Consider the following 15,944-nt stretch of genomic DNA (forward strand, 5'->3'; position numbering starts at 1 on the left):
TTTAATTTCATGGCTGCAATCACCATCTGCAGTGATTTTGGAACCCCCCAAATAGTCTGCCACTGTTTCCACTGTTTCTCCATCTATTTGCCATGAAGTGATGGGACCAGATGCCATGATCTTTGTTTTCTGAACAAAAATTGTTTTGTCAATAAGGAGTTTTAAACCCTTTTATGCTAATGCTGATAATCTGTGATAGGTATTCTTTACCTCCCTCTTTGGAACACTCAAAGAGTGTTCCAGCTGTGTAAATCAATTAGTAAACAGATATTGTTTACTAATATCTGTATTTCCCACTAGCTGGTAAATTCCTGCCCTAATCCCACTGTATCATTTTGCTAAACACAGTGACTAAGGGCATGTAGTAGGTGTGCAACAAGTATTCATTGAATGAATGCCTGAACCAGGAAGTGATTTAGTGTCTTCTCTGGGAAATTGCTTTTCAAAATTGGGCAATGCAGTGTTTGTAAAAGCCTGGGCTCCTTAGTGGGGAGGATACCAAGTAAGAAAAGAACGAGGAAAGGCTAGAGTCTTGCAAAAGAGAGAAAGATGATATTGTATTGTAAGGCCTGCCCAACCTACCATCAGGTGTAATGAGGTGTTTTTTGGCAATTAGGTATGTGATCACCAGTCTGAAGCAGTGTTGTTTTAATTCAGTGTATATTCATTGAGTACAAATCACACATCTGACTTGGGGTTTTATTAATTTCCAAGATAGATGACTTGAGAGAGGCTTATGTTATAGTCTCTTGGTGATTTTGAGGATAAATGAAAAATCTCCCCTTTCCCACTTATTCGTTGTGTGCCTTTGAGTAACTCACTTAATTTTCTGTTTTTGGCCTTGTTTCCCCGTCTGCCCCGTGGATAGTTCAGTGTTGTTGTGAAGGTCAGATGAGTGAATGTGTAGAGATTGATCGCACCCTATGAAGTACCATATGATAGTAGGTGCTGCTTTAGGATAGGATTTATCGACTTTGGCACTATTGGCACTTTGATCCAGATAATTCTTTGTTGTGGGGGGCTAGCCTATGCACTGCAGGATTTTCAGCAATATCCCCTGGCCTTTACCCTCCAGATACCAGTAGTACAACAAACAATATCTCCAGATGGTGCCAAATGTCTTGAGGGTAAAATTGCCCCTAGGTGAGACCTACTACTTTAGTACTTTGGGGAGAAGAGGTTTGAGAATCAGAATCCTTGGATTCTTTCATTAGGACTGTTTTGGGGACAAGTTTCATAACCCTGTCTTTTAAACCTATAGTACAGAAGTGAACAAAGCGTAAGAAAAAATTGTCCAACTGGGAAAACCCATTATACATTTGTATTTTATTTTGGACCTACTTAGCTTTATGTTTCATTGCATTTTCCATATTAACTCTTTTTTTTTTTTTCTCATGGTGTTGCTTTCCTAGATTTTTCATTATCAGTCTTTCCAGTACCCGACCACAGCGGGCACTTTTCGGGATCGGATATCCTGGGTTGGAGATGTGTACAAAGGGGATGCATCCATAAGCATAAGCAATCCTACCATGAAGGACAATGGGACATTCAGCTGTGCTGTGAAAAACCCCCCAGACGTGCACCATAATATTCCAGCGACAGAGCTGACAGTCACAGAACGAGGTAAGCTAACTGCCACCAACCTTGTGCTGCAGTGAGTGCTCTGGGACTTCTGTGGTGGTTTGTGGAGAGATCAGTGATAAGCAGAACTTACCTTATCTTTATCAGAACATTCTGCCATCTTGAATTGTCTTTGAAGATGAGTTCTGTATTTTGCAAACTAAAGCTTTTTTTTTTTTTTTCCAAATATCATCAGTTTCACCATGATTCTTCTTTAAATTTTCATTTCAGGTGACTAGAGTCTTGTGGAATGTAATGCAAACCCCTGAGTAAATGGAGGGTTGCTATCTGTGTGAAACATGTCATTCTGGTTTCCCTAATATGTTCATACCCTCAGTTATGAGACTGTGTTTTTGCCTGAGTCTTGAAAGGGTACCTCCTTTAAATATGGAGGCTGCACATTTCTTTTCTGTTGCAAAGAGCAGCTGTTTGCATTCGGTGTGAAACATGAGTGGGATAAGGACTGACCTTTTTTCTTCCACCATTCCCTGGTGACTATTGAGTGGTCATTCTAGTCCTTATTTGGATTTGAACCAAAGATTTAGAGATAGAGACCTGCATTATGGTTCATTATAGCTACCTTGTCATTTCTCAAATCTTTCTGTATGTCTCTGTCTCCCCCTTCCCTTTCTCTTTATTTTTTTAGAACAACTCATAGATTTAAAAGACATGGGCACATTCATACTGCTGGTGGGAGTAGATACTGGTATAGTTTTTCTGGCAGACTGTTTGATAGTATAAATCAGATACCTTAAAATTATATATCCTTTGATCCAGCAATTCCATCTTAAACTGTTTTAAAAAATAGAACTAAGTATGAACGTTTATATACAAGGATGATCATCACTACATAACTCATAGATTCAAAGAATTGGAAACAACTTGAATATCCAGCGTTAGCTGATTGATTTAATAAATTATTCAATATGCAGAATACTATGCAGCCCTTTGGAGAAGGCAATGGCACCCCACTCCAGTACTCTTGCCTGGAAAAGCCCATGGATGGAGGAGCCTGGTGGGCTGCACTCCATGGGGTCGCTAAGAGTCGGACATGACTGAGTGACTTCACTTTCACTTTTCACTTTCATGCATTGGAGAAGGAAATGGCAAACCACTCCAGTGTTCTTGCCTGGAGAATCCCAGGGACGGGGGAGCCTGGTGGGCTGCCATCTATGGGGTCGCACAGAGTCGGACACTACTGAAGTGAAGGGCATGCAGCCCTTAAAAAAAAGTCACAGTTGGACTGATGAAGCTATTTGCAGGGCAGGAAAAGAGATGCAGACTTGGAGAACGGACTTTGTGGACACAGTGGGAGCAGGAGAGGGTGGGGTGAACTGGAAGAGTGGCGCTGACACATGCGCACACCACGGGCAAAATAGACAGCTAGTGGGAAAGTGCTGTGGGGCACAGGGAGCCCAGTTTGGCACTGATGGCCTGGAGGAGGGAGGGGGGCTCAGAGGGGAGGGAAATACGGACACACAGCTGATTCACACTGTTGCACAGCAGAAACTAGCACACCATTGTAAAGAAATCATGTGTGTGTTAGTCACTCAGTCGTATCTGACTCTTTGTGACCCCATGGACTGTAGCCTGCCAGTCTCCTCTGTCCATGGGATTCTCAGGCAAGAATACTTGGGAAAGTTGCCATTTCCTTCTCCAGGGGATCTTCCCGACCCAGGGATTGAACCCGAGTCTCCTGGACTGCAGGTGGACTCTTTACCATCTGAATCACCAAGGAAGCCACCAATTATACTCCAATGAAAAAAAAAAATAAAATGGAAAAAAATCACACATGGATGGAATATTTATGGAAAATATTTATATGGTAAATAAAAAAGAGGTTAGAAAAAGTATGTAAAGTATGGTCTACACTTCTGAACAGATAGTCTCCTCCCTGTATTCCCACTCATACCCACATACTCCTGGGGATTACCCTGGTGGTCCAGTGGTTAAGACTTCATCTTCCAACGCTGGGGGTGTGTTTTCCATCCCTGTCAGGGGAGCTAAGATCCCACCTGCCTCGTGGCCAAAACCCCAAAACATAAAACAGAGACACATACTCCTAGAAAGAAGAGTGAGCAGATAGATACTGACATGTTGATCCTAGGTATCCAGATTATGGGTAAATTTTAATCCTTTGTATTTTTGTGTGTTTTCTAGTGTTTCTACCATGAATTCATTCCTTTTGTAATCAGAAGGAAACTGGAGCAAAAGTAAGACTATCTCATGTCATAGGAAGCACTTTGCACATCCCTCTCTTTTACCTTCTCTTTTCCTCCTTCAGGTTTTGGCACGATGCTGTCCTCTGTGGCCCTTCTTTCCATTCTTGTCTTCATTCCCTCAACTGTAGTGGTTATTCTGCTACTGGTGCGAATGGGAAGGAAGTCTGCAGGGCTGAAGAAGAGGAGCAAGTCTGGCTATAAGAAGTCGTCTATTGAGGTTTCAGATGAGTAAGTCCAGTTGCAGTCCTGAGCCGTCAACCCTCTTCTGAGCCGTGCTTTCTGGACAGCACCAGACCTCTGCATCCATGCCTTCCTTTCTTCCAGGCTGACCTCAGTTCTGCTGAAAGGGAAATTTGTGGATATTAATTTGGAGAGAAAGAGATAGAGGAGTTAATAGCATGGTCCTAGTCTCTTTTTTTGGAAATAAGATTGTACAGTGCTGTGGTTCAGAGGGTAAATTCTGAAATGAATCTCTTATTCTTTCCAAATGAACAGGAAATCACCAAGTCAATTATTTTTTCCTTTTCCTTATTTTGGCACCAAGCTGAAAGAAATGCCTGAGCAGTGAGGGAGGCTTTAGAACAGCCATGGAGGGCAACATAATTTAAATAAGCAAGCACTATTCTTGGTCAGCAAATGCCCAAAGAGGTTAACTGGATTCTGATTATCAAAAGCAGGTGAGCAGGTGTGATCCAGTATTTTCCCTAAGAACAAATCCACTAAAAAAAAAAAAAGGTAGCAAAAGTCTACATAAAACTCTGTTGATTCTCCATTGTCAATTTCAGGGGCTTGGAACCTTGGGAGAAAAATCTTACTTTGAGAGAGTCTAAAATCTTTCTCTGTGTATGTGTATGCATGTACACATTTATATAATGGGAGTAAGAGTCCCCTTTAAAGGAATCTGTGGCCTCCCACAAGGCAAAGAACTCTTGGTAAAAAATAACTAAAATGTCTATTTCTAAGTATGGTCTAATAAGACCTCCTTATGATCTAAGCCTGAATCACATTGTTTCTTGCTATTTCTTCTCATTGGTTCCAGTGAGCTGTTTCCTTCTCCAAACCTAGTATACTCATTTAGATCTTTAAAAATAATTATTTATTTATTTGGTTGCTCTGGGTCTTTGTTGCTGTGCACAGGCTTTCTCTAGTTGCAACCAGCGGGGGCTACTCTCTAACGGTGGTGCACGGGCTTCTCACTGTGGTTACTTCTGCTGTTGCAGAGCATGGGCTCTAGAGCGTAGGCTCAGTAGTTGTAGCACGTGGGCCTAGTTGCCTCACAGCATGTGGCATCTTCCCAGACCAGGGACTGAACTGGTGTCCCTGGCATTGCAAGGCAGATTCTTAACCACTAGACCACCAAGGAAGCCCTATTTAGATATTAAAAAAATGTTTTTTCAATGTGCTTTCCCTCTCACCTGGATTCCCCTCCCTCCTTCCCTTGTTTGCCTGGAAAACTCTTCCTTATCTTCCAAGACCCTGCTGCAGCTTCTCCTTCTCTTGGATTTCCCTGACTCTTTCAGGGTAAACTAATCTCTCTCTCCCCTTTGCTGCTGCAACAGTTTGATTTTAACTCTGTGAAAACATTTCTCACATTGTATTGTGACATACTTGTTACGTTCTAATGAGTCTTTCACCCTCAGGAAATCATGAGCTCAAGGGACAGTGCCCAGACATGGTTGATGCTGAGTATATTTCTAAATGAACAGTTGCCACTAGCTCTTATTTATCGAGCACTTACTATGTGCCAAGCACTGTGGTCCATGATTTACATGTGCTTATTTTGCATATACACCTCACCACCATCCTTTAAGTGTAGCTGGTAATACCTGCATTTTGTAGATGAGGAAACAGGCTCCTGGAGCTTAAATAATTTGCCCAGTCACCCTGTTAGTAAGTGGCAGAACTGGAATTTAAAACTACACCCATCTGACTTCAATACTTGTCCTCTTAACAGTCACTACCGAGGATGGTGACTGTCCATATTTGGTCTGTCCTCTTTCTACAGCACTGACCAGGAGGGGGATGACTGCATGGCGAAGCTCTGTGTTCGTTGTGCTGAGTGTGTGGTAAGCCCATGCCATTTCACTGTTCATGCTTTATTTTCCTGCTTAATTAAGGTAATCCTTTGTCCTCAGAGAAGCAGGGGACATGCAGGTAGGTCTACAGCAAAGTATGAACCAAGGTCTTTGCCCAGAGCATTTTAGTCTCAGGGGACCCTTCCCAGTTCTAACCACTATTTTATTTTCTGTCTTGTGGGCACTGAGTGGTGTCCTTAGGTTAGGGAAGGGGACTGTGTAGGCAGCCTCTGCTGACAGGGAGCATCCTGAAAGAGGAGTGTCCTGTGTTGCTAAGGTCATACTGGGAGAGCTGGCTGAACTGGCTCAACCTAAAGCCAGTGGAACTGAGCTTTTCTGCTGAGCCTCAGTTTTTCCCAGGAAATTAGAGTGATATCACCGTTTAGATGACTTGATTGTTTTGTCCATAAGAAATACCCATGTTGGAAGGCTTGAGTTTTGATTGAAATTGCGGAAAGCACTTGCTGTGACTGGTAGGCTTGCGTGGCTGCCCCAGGATCCTAGGAGGAGAGGCTTTCTGATGTGGTACTGTTGGAAACAGGTCAAAAGCAACTCATGATCTAATATGAAGTATACCTGTCATTTCAGGGTTTAAGCTGGAGCCTTCTTTGTACTTACTGCTAAGCTCAGCACTTGGCCAGATGACTACAGCCCAATTACTCATTGCAGTGTTCTTTGTTTCTCTTTCTCTCATGTACTTGCGTATTATAAGTGGCTTCTCTGATGAGAGAAAGGTGGATAGTGCCAGTGGATAAAATCTAATTAAAACCCTTTGGGATTTGAATATTTTGATAAAACAAAATAAGCTAATGTCCTGAAACTAACACAACATTTTTAATCAACTATATTCCAAGATAAAATAAGAACTTAAAGAGGAAAAAGAATCATTTTTCTGAAACTAATACAGCATTGTTAATCAACTATATTCCAATATAAGATAAAAATTAAAAAGAAAAAGAATCACTTTGCTGTACACCTGAAACTACACAACATTGCTAGTTATGTCTCATCCTCCAGGACACAGTTGAAATGTTCAGTTCAGTTCAGATCAGTTGCTTCGTCGTGTCCGACTGTTTGCGACCCCATGAATCGCAGCACGCCAGGCCTTCCTGTCCATCACCAACTCCCGGAGTTCACTGAGACTCACGTCCATCAAGTCAGTGATGCCATCCAGCCATCTCATCCTCTGTTGTCCCCTTCTCCTGCCCCCAATCCCTCCCAGCATCAGAGTCTTTTCCAATGAGTCAGCTCTTCGCCTGAGTACTGGAGTTTCAGCTTTAGCATCATTCCTTCCTAAGAAATCCCAGGACTGATCTCCTTCAGAATGGACTGGTTGGATCTCCTTGCAGTCCAAGGGACTCTCAAGAGTCTTCTCCAACACCACAGTTCAAAAGCATCAATTCTTCGGCGCTCAGCCTTCTTCACAGTCCAACTCTCACATCCATACATGACCACTGGAAAAACCATAGTCTTGACTAGACGGACCTTTGTTGGCAAAGTAATGTCTCTGCTTTTGAATATGCTATCTAGGTTGGACATAACTTACCTTCCAAGGAGTAAGTGTCTTTTAATTTCATGGCTGCAGTCACCATCTGCAGTGATTTTGGAGCCCAAAAAAATAAAGTCTGACACTGTTTCCACTGTTTCCCCATTTCCCATAGTGTCTCAGATAGTGCTTCATGCTATAGAGAAAAAATAAAATAGGAAGAGGAGATGGAATGGCTAGATAAGGGGGTATGGTACTGAATAGGATGGTTGGGGAAATTCCCTAGTGGTCCTAGTGGTTAGGACTAGACACCTTCACTGTTGTGGACCAGGTTCAATCCCTGGTTGGAGAACTAAGATGCTGTGGCCAAAAAAAATAGGATGGTTGGGGGCATCCTCATTGAGACACTATTTAAATAGACATCTAAAACAAGAAGCAAGAGACATGGCTACCATGGAGGAGCATTATTCTAGGCAGAGGAAATGGTGCAAAGACCCTGGGGAGTGGCCATGATTGGCATGTTCTAGGAACAGCATGGAGGCCAGTGTGGCAGGAATGAAGAGAGCAAGGCAAATAACATTTCTTCAGAGAGATAACATCATATCTTACAGAACATTGCATGACTGTAATGACCTAGACTTTCAATCTTACTGAAACAGAATCCACTGGAGGTTTTTGCAAAGAGAACTCTGAACTGATTTAAGTGCTAAAAATGTCATTCTGGCTTCTGTGTTGAAAACAGGTGGTGAGGGACCATGACAGAAACACAGTCCATTTAGGAGACTTTAGCAATAATGGAGGTGAGGGAAAAGGGTGTTGATCTGGACCAAGATGGTGGTAGTGGGGATGGTGAGAAGTGGTTGTTCTCTGGTTATAGTTTGTAGGTAAAGCCAGAAGGACTTCTTGACGAGTTGCATGTGTCTGTGAACAAAAGTTAAGGATAAATCCAAAGTTCTTGACCTGAGCAAATGGTAGAATAGAGTTGCCATTTTCTAATATGTACAAGCCTGTGGCTGGAACAAGTTTTAGGCAGAAGATCGGGAGCTGAGTTTGGATATATTAAATTTGAAATACTTAGTAAATTTAGGTGGATTGAGTCAGTGCCATTTTACTGTTAATGAAGCCCCTAGCTGAGTTCCATCTGGGGGGCCCTTCCGTATGGTCTTTACCTGAATTCTGACTGTGGCATGTACTTCATATACACACCACAACTACTATTCTTTCCTTTCCAGGATTCAGACTATGAAGAGACATATTGATGGAAGTTTGCATGATAGAAGAAGAGTCGCCTAACAACAGAAAATGTTCCATTCCACTGGCAGCTAAAGCCTCCTAGAGAAGTGGAGCTGGCTTGGACAATAATGGTGGAGAATCCTGGAAGTCATCAGTAAAGACTTTAGGAGTGACTTATTTATTGAAGAAATATTCTTTTTGTATTTATAAACTGTTCAAAAACTCTCAGAAGAGACTCATAACTACCCCTGTTAATAACTTATACTCTAATTGAATGAAGGAATTCTTTTCCTAAGTAGATAACTTTTTGTTTAGTCTTTGCTCTTGAATGTATTACATGTTTTCTTCCAGTTTTTATGAGGGAGAATCCTAGATGTTGGCCACATTGCTGAAACACACACACACACACACGCACACACACACGCATATATATGTATTTAATGAAATGGATCTTAGAGCTTCCTGATGTGCTCCTGGACAAAATGTTTTGGGGGATATTCTTTGTTTTTTGCTCCATGAATATTTTCAGCTGTGAGTTAGCCTACAGCATATACTCATTGGTTTAATTATCTCATCATCAGTTGTGTTTGGGAGGCTTGGAGTGTATAACCCCAGTTTTTTAGAGATGGTGGGATTGGGAGTCAGTGGTTTATTTGACTGAGTTTCTAAAGTATTAAAGTGTCAACAATTTACAATTAAGAAATGCTGAGATGGAGGGGTTCCCTTCTTTTTCTCACTAGGTGCAATTTGTTATTTTACTTACAGCTGAGTGGTTTATGGTTTCCTTCTTGACCTTTCAGATCAGAGGCAAGAAAAACTCTTCATAGGGTTTTTAGTGGGGATAAGTAGAATAACTTTACCAGTTATTTGCAATGAAATCATCTTTTAACCTATGCTGTTCTTAAAAATTTTCTTCTAAAATGCAGAAAATATGAGTTAAAGAAGGTATTTATAAATCCTTTTTTGCATAATATTTGAGATAAGGAAGTGAGGGTGTACACAACTTATAGTTCCTTCTTCTGTTCTCTCGACACTTTCTATCAAGTTCCTCCATTCTATTGCACCACATTATTTCAAATATTAATTTACATGGGATTTTCTATAAGCCATTAAGAAATATGTATGACATATCAGGAAGGGTTGACTGTCTAGTCCTCTGTAATAGAGGGATAGAATTTGCTTCTTAATTATGAGAGACAAAAAATGTCTCTCATAATTTGATTCTTTTAACAGGATAGCCCCTTTCTGTGATTCTTTGCTAGTGACTCAGGAGGTTTCCATATTATAGCACAATGCACTGTATGCTGTACAAAAATCACTTTTATATTTTTTCGTCAAGATCTATTTTTAAAAATTTAGGTTATTCTGTCTCATTGATTTGGCCTGGCCTTTTATGTTAATCTAGTCCATTAATGAGAAAGTCTGATTAGTTAATAGATGTTACGATTTACCTCTGATCATATAAGAAAGAAGAGGCGGAAGCAAGATTGTCAGTCTGCATCTACAGTGGTTAAGTCTTACAGTCTTGGGCTACTTGTAAAGTATGTGGTTGTCTGGGGCCAATCTAGTGAGACAGTCTAGTCTGACACCTCAAGGCAGAAAGGAAAACAGTTTGAGCAACAAGAGTAGATAATTTGGGCTCTAGGACATTTAAAAGATAGAGATCTAGTTGTGAGATAGACTTCTTGTGGGTCCTTATTCTTTGAGAAAGAGATGATGTTACAGGAATCCAGGTAAAAGTTATATCCCATTCAATAAAGGACCAGTTTTAACTGAGTTTTCTGGCAGTTTCCTTTCAGGCATGTTATAAGGATTCATCCAGCGGGATATGTTTATCAATTTAGGTAAATAGTGCTGTGTGAATGCCTGGTCATGTTATTTTGTAGCCTTGATCATGGTTTGAATCAGTCCCTTCCTTTTTAAGTGACCAAATGATGAAATCCTTCAGGGTAGGAGAGTAAGTTGACCACTAGTCTGCTCCATGGATTTGTGGTCACATCAGAGTCTTAAGGTTGCTCTCAGTCTCCTTCTTCAGCCCTTTTATTGGGGTCTGAGTTACAGCTCTTTTTTTTCTTCAGAGAAGCACAAAGCAGTGTTTGGATACCTGCCTTTTAAGGATGAAAGGAAGATAAAGTGTTTTTTTTTTTTTTAACTTACTGTTTTAATATTTTCTAAGGTGCTACTCTCTCTTTTTATTTTTTTCATTTTGCTTCTCTGTGAGTTCTTATCACACTTTATGGAGACCAGCCTTGTCTAGAAACGGAATTGAATTCTGAACCTTCAGAGGGGGTTAAAAGCCTTTCAGAATTTTTCTTTTGGCTGCTGAAGTCTTTACTTGTGGCTACATTGCTTTTATGAGTTTTGTGCACTGAGCTCTTAATTCTGTTACCAAATGTGAACTTATAAAATGTTTTGTGTTTCCCATGTGACCTGGTACCTCAAGCTTCTTGGGGGGCACATTCTCTGCAGCCCTTTAACTGGGCTCTGTGCTTCACGAGGGAATGTTTCATGTCCTTGTTTAGAAAAAATTCTGGTGGCCAAATCCTGAGACTGCATGTTCTTGTGTGTTACTCGGTTATGATTCCAAACAGGAGTTGTAAGAAGACCAATAAGGTGTGGCACAAGACTCTCATTTAATTGCACAATTAAAACTTTGCTGCTAGAAGAGGCAACTCCGTCCTTTTGACTCTAGTGTTGGACTGTTACCTGCTGCATTTCACTTTGTTTCTTGTTTGTTAATTTTTGTAGGAGGATATGCACCATTGGGTCACATGCACAGACGTTGTAACTCTTGAGATCTTTACCACATCATAGTCAATAAACTTCTTTGCACTTTCTGGCTACTTTTTGGTGTGTGTGTACATATAAGACTAGAGCCATCATGTGAAAGAGAAGGGAGGTGGTTTATGATTTTCGGCACCCAGTAACCATTCATCTCTGAGCCGTACCCCAGCAAAAATCTACATAGATTCAGAGGTGTGCTGGAGCCAGCTCACACCTTAAGAGCTGATTGTTAAATTTTTAGGAATTTTTAACAATTGTTAAAATATTGGTAGTTTAAAATAGACCACATTGGGGGTATTTGCTCAGTTGCTGGCTTACCGGCATACCCATTCTCAAGAACCATGAGACATAGTCCTGGAGAAGAGCAAGCATTCAACAACTTGTCAAACAATACAGAACAAGTTTCAAAAAACAAGTATGCCCATGTGTAAGTCAAACAAATGCAGGCAAGATTGAAGGTGTGTATACCGAAAACACTTATTTTGAAGTGGTGACTTGAAAGCAAAAGATACCTTGATTCAAAGCTTTGAGTTTTTAATCTAGGATGTCCAAGTCACCCGGGGGATTCTCTGAGGAATAAAATGCTTCTTGTATGCTAGAAATGCTGATGTCACATGGTCAGGGGAGACTGACATGCCTCGGTGGTGAGTTGGAGGACGGGACAGGCATACCTTTGGAAGCAGGGATTGGCTATATTGCCCCTCTGTACTGAGAGGAAAAATAAAATTGCAAGATTGCTATATTTTAGATACAGAGCAAACTGTTTTGTGTTAATCTTAAATGTATTTTGTTTGCATGAAGCTGATTTCTCAGCTTGTTTACCTGGGACCATTCAACATCCCATCCTAGGAGGCTGTCACCTGACACTTGCAGAGGTCTGAAGCATGAGGCTTGCCTCAGTAAGGTGAATTTATTACCTCATTTTAGAATGAAAGTGTAAATAGAAATTGAGTAATAGGCCAGCTGGCTGAAACGAGAACCTTCGTTTGGAGGTTCCTGTTTGTGTCGCAGCAGCCACCTCAGGATGCACGCATTTGGTTTGATCTGAGCCTGACCTTCTGTGCAGGCAGAAGTGTCTTCAGTCGGACTTGGGAACTGCAGTGGTGGGAGAATTGGGTGAGTTGCGTCTCCTGGTGTTCATCATCTTGGGTAAGCACCTGCTTTGTATTTCTTAAGCAGTGACTTGAACTTTTCTCACTTGGAAGAAAGCTGGTTCTGAAGGTTTTCATTTAAAGGCCATCCTTTTGGGCTGTGAGGCCATCCCAGAACTGTGAGCCTCTGCAGGAGGACTGCCATAAGGTAGTCCAGTGGGTCCAGTTTGCCTTTCTGCAGTGTAGAGTAACCTGTATTAAGATCCTCAAAGAAAAAACCAGTAAGGTTTGCTCTTAATAAAAGAGTAAATGATGATGATGGTGGTGATAAACTTTAGCTTTTAAGTTGCCTGTGTCTTTAAGATAGAGCTGTGGCTGGCTGTTCCTTGGACTCATGGCAGAACTCTTCCTGAACTGTTTCTTTTCTCCCAATCCTACACAGGCCAATATTTAACCTTAAGAAGTCAGGAACTTAAACCTCCCAAGAGGGCTAGGCTGTAGTTCATGCTTGCCTCACCATCTGCATGGCCGGATCTCAGGGAAGATAAAGTAGGATGGTTTAGATAGAAGCTGGTCTAAAGGAGAGAGCAGGAGTAATGACTGCCTGATTGAGGGAAGGTGGTGAGGTTATCGGTGGGCTCAGTGGTCACTTGTCCTTACTAGGGGCAAACACTTGACTGAGAGAGAGTGCCTCTCCGTTCTTTTGTCCTGTAATATTGTAATATTGAGGGGGTCATTTCCACATCCTTTGTGGTCATCTCGTTGCCGTGAACCTCTTTTCTGAAGATTTGTTTTCTGTTATAATTATGCTAAAGACAACAATTCCCGTACACTTTTAATAATAGAAAAGGGGGTCCTGATAGTTACAACTCCCCAGGGGTGATAGAAAATACTCGCCAAGAGTTATATTGTGAAAGAACCGTGAGCTCAGCTCCAAACATTTGACCAACACATGCGATAACTTACTATGCAGAATTACCTCAAGAACATGCTGATGAGAAGATAAATCAGCATCTGGGAAGGAAGCTGGCGGAGTTGAAGATTCAGATGGAGTCCATCAAGGTGCTTAAGGTTCATCTGAGTGCTTTTGTTAGATTTTTTAGAGACTGAGATTCATATATGTATTCTGAATTATTAATCTGAATAATAAAATTCTGAACTATATGTATATATATATAAAAAAGATTATCCATCTACTATTATTTATCTATCTATATTACATGGTAGGAATTTCTGAATATCTGCCAACTAACTAGGAAACTTGAAACTTGACTCAAGTCATGTTCTTGGCCCATTTAAGTGTTTATTAATTCATCTGATCAGTGGTCCCTGGACTTTCACTCTGGGTCTTACTCTGTGATGGTGCTGGAGATGCACTGGCCAATAGGCATGGCTCTTGGCCTCATGAAGCTTATAGTCTTGGGGGTTGAGGGGTGGAGTACAAGCCTTTAATCAAACAAGCACTTAAGCAAATATGTAATTAGAAATTGTGACAAGTGCCCTAAAAGAGTAATAATAGTACTATTAAAACATGTGGCTAGGATGTGTCCTGGATAGGGTGGTTTGGGAGAGGTTTCTTTGAGGAAATTACATTTAATTTGAGATCTGAAAGATGAACAGGAGTTAACTAGGGGCAGGAGGTGGGAAGAACAGTCAGTCAGGGGGATCAGATTAATCTTGTTTTGTTAAATGAAGTTCAGGAAAGCTTTGCTCTAAAACACTGATTACTTTCACCATGCATGGAGGAGACGTCCATAGTAGTAAGAACACAGTCTCTGATCCAGAAGACCCCGGTTTGAATCCTGGCTCTGCTACTTGCTCTGTGTTGTTAGGCAGGTCATTTCACCAATTTGTACCTCAGTTTCCTCATGTGTAAAACCTCATAGAGCTTGTGAGAATTAAATTGGTTAATGTGCAGAGCACTCAGACAGTGCCTGTCACATACTGTTCTCTAGTTTAATGAGTGTCAGCTACTGATGTCTAGTGTGGTGCTATAACTAGAGGGGAAAAGTCTGATCCTTTAATGTTAAGAATAAGGCCTGGGGAGATGGAGTGGTTTCCCAAATATCAAAGAATTAGTTAATGGAATGTCTGATCTGGGAAGAGAATTTTTAAAAAACTTAACGCTTTTACTGTTAAGTCATTGCTTCTCTATTCATTCACACAGAGTTCTAATGGTGCCTTTGAGTACTTAGGACTGAAAATGGGTATCTTCTATTTGTCAGATTGTTGGCACATTTCTTAGAATTTGTTTGAAAAAGGTTTGGGTGTGGCTCTGTGTGTCTTGAGTTTGGTGACTAGATTCAGAATCTTTTTGGAGTCGCTGGTTTCCTCCTAAAATAGAACAGTGCATTTGCAGGATGTCGAAGCTGATTTCAATTAGATGGTTATATTGGCAGCTCTCAGCACGTATCCAGTATATGCCAGACACTTCCCCAGTGCTGTAGCACAGGCATGGGACAGTCATAAATGAGATGCATTTTGGTCCTGCCCTTGAGGGTGTAGGTAAGTCTACTCTGTAATCAATGACTACTCCTCGGTGCAAAGAGGGCACTGCTTTGGGGAATATAGGAAAACTATTTGCTGGGGAATGAAGGGAGCGCAACCAACTTCCTGGAGAAAAAATTCATCCAGAATACAACAGGGATCTTAGTTGTCCCAGATATGATGAATTAAAGTTATACTCTAAAGGAAGCCCCTTATGCTCAGCGATGGATGTGTGGGATAAGGTGGGTGTATCTTTTATGTAGAGCTGGAATAAAGCACGCTGTGGCTGTCTTGAGAGAGATCTGTATTTTCATTAGAAATACTTATATTTGGGAAAACTTGATGTGACTTTTGGTAGATCTGAGTCACTGTAATTGTCACCTTCATTGTAACGGATTCAAGAACCGAAACTCAAGAAGTTTCCAGTTCATTCTGATTCATCATTTGCCATTCTTGTAAAGGTAGATTCTCAGAGTCCAAAATCTCCTCTAAATTTCCTATATGACTTTTAGGCTATAAAAAATAGGATCTTATCTAGTAATGCTTTCTATTTTTTAAAGCACTGATATCTACATTCTTACATCTGATTCTTGCGTCGTTATCCCCATGTTATAAGTGAGGAAACTGAGGTTCATCAAGGTCAACTGACTTTCTGCATAAGCAAGACCTAGGTAGGGCTGCCTTGAACAGCTTGACCCTGATTTTACAGATGGGGAATTTTTAAAAATGATTTTATTTATTTATGGCTGTGTTGTGTGTTCGTTGCTATGTGCGGGCTTTCTCTGTGGTGTGCTGACTTCTCATTGTGGTGGCTTCTCTTGTTGTGGAGCACGGGCTCTGGGCATGCATGCTTCATTAGCTGTGGCTCCCAGGCTCTAGAGCACAGAGTTGTGGTGCCCAGACTTAGTTGCTCTGCAGCACGTGGGATCTTCCCAGATCAGGGATT

The 15,944-nt window shown here is 41.1% G+C and overlaps 2 protein-coding genes across 9 annotated transcripts in view; both read left to right on the forward strand.

Moving 5' to 3' along the window:
- The window catches only part of MPZL3 (myelin protein zero like 3), a 27,095-nt gene extending 15,622 nt beyond the window's left edge, over positions 1 to 11,473 (forward strand). The window contains exons 3-6 of one of the 2 annotated variants that reach the window (XM_006044707.3): positions 1,413 to 1,623; positions 3,905 to 4,070; positions 5,848 to 5,908; positions 8,636 to 11,473. In XM_006044707.3, the coding sequence (XP_006044769.1) occupies positions 1,413 to 1,623; positions 3,905 to 4,070; positions 5,848 to 5,908; positions 8,636 to 8,662 (465 nt within the window). In that variant the 3' untranslated portion in view covers positions 8,663 to 11,473. The remainder of the gene's footprint in view (positions 1 to 1,412; positions 1,624 to 3,904; positions 4,071 to 5,847; positions 5,909 to 8,635) is intronic. The other variant, XM_025266820.2, reaches the window with a different exon arrangement.
- Positions 11,474 to 12,399: 926 nt separating this feature from the next.
- JAML (junction adhesion molecule like) overlaps positions 12,400 to 15,944 on the forward strand; it is a 31,357-nt gene continuing 27,812 nt past the window's right edge. Inside the window, exons 1-2 of one of the 7 annotated variants that reach the window (XM_025266819.3) lie at positions 12,426 to 12,569; positions 13,485 to 13,573. The gene's annotated coding sequence lies outside the window, so the exon portion shown is untranslated. Of the gene's footprint in view, positions 12,570 to 12,888; positions 13,574 to 14,254; positions 14,348 to 14,416; positions 15,017 to 15,944 lie in introns of those variants that run through there. The other 6 variants (XM_025266817.3, XM_025266816.3, XM_044929691.2 and 3 more) reach the window with 6 other exon arrangements.

This window comes from Bubalus bubalis, chromosome 16 (genome assembly GCF_019923935.1).
Source record: "Bubalus bubalis isolate 160015118507 breed Murrah chromosome 16, NDDB_SH_1, whole genome shotgun sequence".
Lineage (NCBI taxonomy): Eukaryota > Metazoa > Chordata > Mammalia > Artiodactyla > Bovidae > Bubalus > Bubalus bubalis.